The sequence below is a fragment of the Kryptolebias marmoratus genome, linkage group LG16 (assembly GCF_001649575.2).
Source record: "Kryptolebias marmoratus isolate JLee-2015 linkage group LG16, ASM164957v2, whole genome shotgun sequence".
NCBI lineage: Eukaryota > Metazoa > Chordata > Actinopteri > Cyprinodontiformes > Rivulidae > Kryptolebias > Kryptolebias marmoratus.
This window is the reverse complement of record NC_051445.1, coordinates 11,507,981-11,515,461: the sequence shown is the minus strand read 5'-3', so window position 1 is coordinate 11,515,461 and position 7,481 is coordinate 11,507,981. Positions and strand designations below refer to the sequence as shown.

General features: G+C 42.9%; 1 protein-coding gene across 2 annotated transcripts in view; it reads left to right on the top strand.

Moving 5' to 3' along the window:
• Positions 1-5,791, top strand: part of kcnn3 (potassium intermediate/small conductance calcium-activated channel, subfamily N, member 3) — a 73,227-nt gene extending 67,436 nt beyond the window's left edge. The window contains exon 9 of one of the 2 annotated variants that reach the window (XM_037980493.1): positions 1,457-5,791. In XM_037980493.1, coding sequence (XP_037836421.1) covers positions 1,457-1,882 — 426 coding nt within the window. In that variant the 3' untranslated portion in view covers positions 1,883-5,791. The remainder of the gene's footprint in view (positions 1-1,456) is intronic. The other variant, XM_017425090.3, reaches the window with a different exon arrangement.
• Positions 5,792-7,481: the final 1,690 nt, after the last annotated feature.

The window sequence follows — 7,481 nt, the reverse complement described above, 5'->3', positions numbered from 1 at the left end:
GGAGGAGGGAGGGAGGGAGGGGAGCGCTCGTGTTTTTCTGTTACTGTGTGGGTGTTTGAGAATGTGATGGGAGAAAGCGTGTTTGTGAAAGAGACAAACTCAAATGAGTGTGAGTGAGACGCAGACTTGAATAGAAGAGAGACGAAGATTGAAGATGGGTGTGTGTGTGTGTGTGTGTGTGTGTGTGTGGTTACAGAGACGGGGCCTTCCTTTCATTATCCGTCTCTTCTCCCTCCGACTCCTTCTTTACAATCTTATAACGCACAGCTTTGTTTTCATTCCCGCTTCAACTCCCTGCTGGGTTTTTTATTTTTCTCTGTTGCTCAGAGTCCTGCTAACTGTTCCCTCTGCTAACAGGAGTCAATAAGTGTTCATATTCATCCATCCATCCATCCATCCATCCATCCATCCATCCATCCATCCATCCATCCATCCATCCATCCATCCATCCATCCATCCATCCATTTTCTTTACCCACCTCTCCTATACGGGTCACGGGGAGCTGGTGCCTGTCTCCAGCAGTCAATGTGACAGAGGCGGGGGACACCATGGACATGTCTCCAGTCCATCCATAGAGACAAACGACCATTCATGCTCTTACCTAGGGACAATTTAGAGTTATCAGTGAACCTAACTTGCATGTTTTTGGTCTGGGGGAGGAAACTGAAGTACATGCAAACTCCACCCAAAAAGGCCCCCAGGCCGGGAAGCGAACCTGCGACGTTCTTGCTGTAACCACTGTTCCTCTGTGCCACCCGCTGTGTTTTCCCCCAAATCTGATATTCAGATATTTTGTCAGACTTCAGTGAAATAATTTGAAAAAAATTAAATACCAATTCTACTTTTGATGTTTTTTTATTGTGTCCTAATTATCAGTTTTAGGTTTATTTTTTACAGTGCATTGTTTTCCAATATGCTTCAGTGCAGCTGTGGTGTTGCATTTCTTGAAGTAATTCATGTCACCCTGCATGCCAGAGTTTTTTAGATATATGTTGGAGATGACCCTCAGTTACTACCACACCAAACTGTAGCTCAGTATCTGTAAACCTGACTGATTTATAGATATTATTGTGCTTACTAAGGGTTGATTAGCTGTGGGTGATCAGTGAGTTTCATTGAAATCTGTCTACTGGCTCATGAGATATTTTGCTAACAGGCAAACAAATGAACACACAGAGGTCATTACACCATCACTCAACTTTCAATATGGTGGGCAATAAGGATGTATAAAATGCTATTTGTACATCTATAAACACTCAAATAAAACCCAATTTTCATTGGACTTAGACATTTTGTTTGACTAAAAGTGTATTTTCTTCTCTTTTCTGTGTTTACTTCTTAGTAAATTCCAAGGTTTTGTTTTGAAACAGTGAACCCGGTGTTTAAAGGTTTAATATTTGTCCTTTCGTCGGTGTCCTCTGCGAGCACTGACACGTCTCCGACTCTCCTCCCACAGATGCAGAGCGTCATGTACGAGCTCATGTCGGAGCTCAACGACCGCAGCGAGGATTTGGAGCGACAGATGCTGTCCCTGGAGCAGCGGGTGGAGCAGCTCACCGCGGGCTTCAACGCCCTGCCCGCGCACCTCTCCGCCACCCTCAGCGCCCAGCACGCCGCCCTGGTTCACCTGCTCCGAGAGCGGGACGCGAGGGACGGCAGGGGAGGAGGAAACGTGGGAGGCGCTGTGGTCCCGCTGTCCTCAGCTACGTCTCTAACCACCGCGCCGGTTTCTGTCTCTGCGGTGCAGGTGGCTGCTCCTCCTACACCCCTGGCGCAGATCTCGGCTTTGTCCTTAGAGACTCCGCTGTCGCCCCCACCCCTGAGCCCCGAGGGGAGCCTGGAGGCCAGTCCCAACCCCAACACCTCCACCTCCAGCTGCTGAGGAGCAGACAAACAGGGAAGCAATCCAGCGGGACAGGAGGGGAGGCTGCGCTAGTCCTCTCACATGAAAAACTAAAGGGGAGAAATGAAGGAGCAGGAGGAGCAGGTGGAAAAAAAACTTGTGGAGATCCTCTGAAACCGTCGCCCGTGGACGGGACTGTGAGGAAGAGGAGTAATGGGAGTAAGATGGAGGGCCTGTTTGAGGGATGAGGCACATTCAGGACTTTCAGGGTGCTTTTCTCGACGCAGGAAGGGGAAGAAAAATGGAGACTCTAAAAGGTGTGAGGGGGAGGCAGGATGTCAGGGAGGGTGAGAAATGGAGATAAAGAGAACGAAGAGGGGGGGAGGACAGATGAGGAGAAATAACTAAGAATAATTATATGAACTCCTAAATGGAATCTACTCCAATTACAGCAAAAAAAGGGGGCCTTTTTTATTCTCTCTATCTCTCTTTCTCTCCCTCCTTCTCCAAATCTCTCGCTCCCTTTATCAGGAATTAATGACTTTTTATCCTTATGATGTATTTTCTATCTGAATGCTTATTGTGTGTTAACGAGCATCCCTTTAAACAGAAGGTTCGATCAATACGACCATGATATTTAAAAAAAAAAAACTAGCAGCATGCACACACACGCAATACAAGCTGACACAGCACAAAATTACACAATCTCTCATGTCGCAGGTCCTATTTACACACAGAATACTGCCCCAGATGAGGAAAAGCTGGGACGTCGTGTCGAATGCAAATAAAAACAGAAAGCAAGGATTTGCAAATCTCACAAACCCATATTTTATTTACAATGAAACTCGGTAAGCATCAAATGTTAAAACTTGAACAGTGTTTTCAGCAAAATAAGGTAATTTTGAATGTTATGGCAGCAGCACGTCTCAAAAAAGTTGAGGCAGGGAAAACAAAAGTTAAAAAAAACAGCTGGAGGAGCATTTTTAAATAAATTAGGTTAAATAACAACAGTTCAGGAAGAGGACTGAGTGTAAAAAGAGCATTTTAGAGAGGCTGAATGTCTCCGAAGTAAAGATGGGCAGAGGTTCACCGGTCTGTGAAAAACTGGGTCTGAATAATATAATATAATAATATAATATCTGGAGGAATCTCTAAGCTCAGAGGACGAGGCTGAAAGTTAACACTGGATGCTGTGATCGTCACGTCCTCGTTAAAAAAAAAAGGTCTGATTCTGTTCTGGACGTCACCGCAGCGGCTCAGGAACACAAATCAGTGTCTGGAAACACGGTTTGTCATCCAAAAATGCTGCTTAAAGCTCTATCAGACAAAGAAGAAGTCAGATGTGAACACCATTCAGAGAAGCGTTTGTTTTGTGGTCAGACAAATCGAAATTTAGAAATCAGGGACGCATTAGTGCCTCTGGCGTGGGCAGCTTACACACTGAAAAGGCACCATTGGTGCAAACAAAAAGGTATAAACAGGTTTTAGAACAACTTGTGCTCCCATCCAGCAAAAAAAACCTAGGACATCAGACAAAAATGGGACATTATTTTCCTCCAAAACCTCCAGCAGCTGCTCTCCTCAGGTCCTAAATGTTTACAGAGATAAACATGGCTCCGTGTTGCTGCCATAAAATTCTAAATTACTTTATATTATTTTCAAAAAAGGTACAATTTCTTAGTTTCAGCATTTGATATGTTTACTAAGTTTCACTGTGACTTAAATATGGGGCTGTGGGGTTTGCAGATCATTTGCATTTATTAATAATTTACATTTTACACGACGTCCCAGCTCTTTTGGAGCTGGGGCTGTACATAAATGCACTAGCCCATGTGATAAAGCCTATATACTGCCAAGCCCTCGGTGCACTGTCTCTCTCCGTGGAGCACTGCCAAGTGATGTAAACACACTTTAGGGAAAGAAAAATGTCTTCATCTACACCACTTATCTTCTGAGTATGATCTAATCCAGTAGTTTAGTTTATCAACGCGTAGTTTGACATTTTACCTAGACTCGGAGCTCAACTATACTCAGCTTAGTACTACAGAAGAAGCGGGAAGGCGTGAGTCATTGTCGTTTTTGTGACGCTGGAGACAGTAGCAGATGGTCAAATTAGATAAAAGAACTAAAACGGGGCTTTATTACTGCATTCACTGAACGACTCGGTGGACTTTACTCGTGTTTAGGAGTTTTATATGGAGCCACCGAAAAATTGCCTATCAGGAAATGTAATAAGTGCTTTAAACTTTAGATGGTTGTTGAGCTGAATGAGTTTAAACTGCTTCATTCAGATTTAATTTAATAATAAAAAAATTAAAAAACAACTCAAAAGTCACCTCTTTTGCTTCATATTCGGCGCCAGTTCCTGTTTTATTTACTGCAAAGATGATGCCGGACAGCTAGGAAAGAAAATATTCTGTATCAGATAAAAATCAAAGTCTACCCGCCACCTTTCATGTCAGAGAGTTAAACTAAAATCGTCTTAAGATGAGACGGGAGAGAGTTAGAGCCGTTTTGGTCAAACTGTAAAAATGATGTTAAGGACGATCTCAGAGCATCAGAGAATGACTCTCAGCGACTACCACACCCAAAATTTAGCTCAGTTTCCGTAAAACTGACTCAGACCCATCTTGAAATGGGTCTGAGAGTTTCACTGAAATCTGTCCAGCAGCTTCTGAGATATTTTGCTAACAGACGGACGGCGCTGACTCTAAGAAAGCCGAAGTTTTAGGCAGAGACGTTGCGCAGCGTGTAGAGCTCAGAGTGTTCGTCGTGACCACTCTCGGCTACTACCACGCCCCAAATTTAGCTCGGTATCTGTAAAACTGATCGGGCTAAGGTCGGTTGGCTGTGGCGGCCATCTTGAACTGGGTCAAATCCAAAAAAGCTAATCGGTTGCAGGCGTCTGTCCGTGAAGGTTTCATTCGAATCCGTCCCGTGGCTCGTGCGATATTTCGCTAACAGACAGACAGACAACACACGCGCACACAGACACGGGCAAAAACATATCACCTCTCTATCTTTTTTTTTTTATTTGTTTGTTTGTTTGACTCAAATGTTGCCTTCTCATTAATAATTGAGCTGATCTGTTATTAATCCACCCACGAATCGTTAGAAGTCAGCGTGATTAATGAGATCTTCACCGTCCACGACCCCCACTCACACACCCCCCCCTGCCAAAAAATAATAGCTCACTATCATGAATGTATTTCGTGTAAAGAAAAACACTTCTCGCTTGCTCGATCACTTAAACTGCCACGCACACACACACACACACACACACACACACACACTTCAACAACCAAAGTGCTCTCTCTTAAATGGACTTCAATAAGAGGCAGGGAATGCTGCTGTCACCGGGGACAAAAAGATAGCAGGAGAAGACATCTTGACAACATTTCTGAGGGAATAACTGTGAAAAAATTAAAAATTAATTTTAAAAAAATGCCAATGGACTTGTCGGACAGCTCTGGAGGGACGGTGGATGAACATAAGGGAACACAAATAAACCTTACAAAGGAGCAATGGCCATGAAGGAATGTCTGTTATTGAAATAAATCTATCTGAGGAGGAATTATTCTGGTGAGATGGGGAAAAGAGACAAGCCTACCTTTTCTTTGGAGACAATATTGAAAACTGTCTTATAGCGACACGCTGTGGCCGGAATACTGAAATACACGCGCTTGGAATATTGTACAGTAATGCTCTTTAACGAAATCTAGCTTTGTAACGCTTAGTCTTTTCTACCATTATGATTAAACGCAGTTACAGCTGATATCTTACATTATTAAACCATAGTATTCTTCTCATTCGTCATGACAATTACGATATATGTATTATCAACACGTTAACAAACAATTGCGAACAAGGAAAGTGCCGTTTGAGGTTGAAATTATTTTGTAATTTTTATTTTATCAGAGAGAATTAATAAAGTATATATCTATAACACTACGGCCTCCATGTTTTTATGATTTATGCTGTTTTGGAGCTTTGTGGGGAGAGGGAAAGGGGGGTGTTCTCGCCCGTTTTAGCCCTGACCACCAGAACATTTAGCTTTAAGTCGTCAGGACTGATGCATCGGTGAAGAAGTAGACAGGATATTTATTACATGTCATGTGTTTGAATAAAATGTGCAAAACGGAAACAATTTCATGGGTTCTGCTTCTTGGTGTGGACGTGAAAAGGTCAAACGTCGTGAAAACAGCCTAAATGTTTTATTTGCGAAGGCACTCACGCCTTTCTGCTACGTGATTAAGCCACTTTCGGAAGCCTGAGGTCTTCAGGGCGATCAAACCAAGTTATGTAACAGTTTGGCTGAAACATCCAAGCAGAACCGGTGCTGGATGAGAAGCTATTATCGGGTCCCTCCAGAGACGCCATCCTTGAACTCCTGCGTTTTTCCTGAAGTCACTCCTGTGTTCTCCGACTGTTGCGCTCCAGGATGTTGTTCCGTTGAAACACAAACCTTCCCAGCTGGGGGGGAAAAAAAAAAGATTTCACTCGAACATTCATCTCCACTCCTCCTGCCGCGGCACACACACACACACATTGCCACAGAATGATGCAGCCATTACCGTGTTTCCTCGTGACCGGCCTTCAGTTGGAGCGCTGCAGGGTTCGGAGTCGACACGCATCCGTTCGAGGATTAACTGGACATGGAGCGAGAGAGGAGAAGCTTGAAATTCCTAAAAAAAAATTCCTGTGGAGAATCATCTATATGAGACCCGAGCTCCTCCGTATTCTTCAGCTATAGTTCTCCTGTTTGGAGGAAGAACAAATAAAAGAATAAATTAACCGGAGAAATGACAAAAAGAATCTGCGTGATCGTTAAATGATTGCTGAAATTTGCTGAAACTGAGCTGGTAGGGGTAAGAAGAGCAGAATACTAGCTAAAAGAAGCAAAAGACTAGCTAAAAGCTAAAAGTAACTAAAAGTAAAAAGTACCAAAATGGTATCTAGAAACTAAAAGTAGCAAAACAGTAGCTAAAAGCAGTAGCAGTTCCTAAAAGTAACAAAGATCAAGCTAAAAGCTATAGCTGCAAGAGGCTAGCTTGAAGCTAATAGTAGCAAAAAGCTTGGTAAAAATTAAAAGTAGCAATAGCCTAGCTAAAAGCTAAACGTAGCAGAAGAAGATAAAAGCTGAAGCAGATTTTAAAGATAACAATGTTTTTGACAGCTCTATGTATTTCTTTGGGGGAAAATTATTGTAAATAAAGTTTAATGTTTTGAAATTTCAAAAAGCTGAACGTTTTGATTTACGAATGGTTAAAATAATGCAAAGTTTGCATTAGTAGCAGCTGGATTCCAAAAAACAGAAGACAAGATGAGTTGGCTGTGTCGATAATGTGTTGGTTACCTGATGTATTAGTCGCCACGACAGCGGTGAATATGAAATGCATTAATGCGGTATGTTTTCTGTTTGCGTCGAGCCTCAGTAAAGCGAAACTCTCAGTGAACATGTTTCCTGTTCTGACAGGCAGCTGAACAACCTGCCTTATTTGTCACAACAATGGAAAAGGCAGAACAAGGTGGCGAGATATGCTGTGTTTGCTTTTACTGCAGTCCCCGCCACGGTTGAAGACTTGATAAACAGGAAACAAATGGCTCCGATCTTTTCAAGTGGGATTCTGTGGACAGG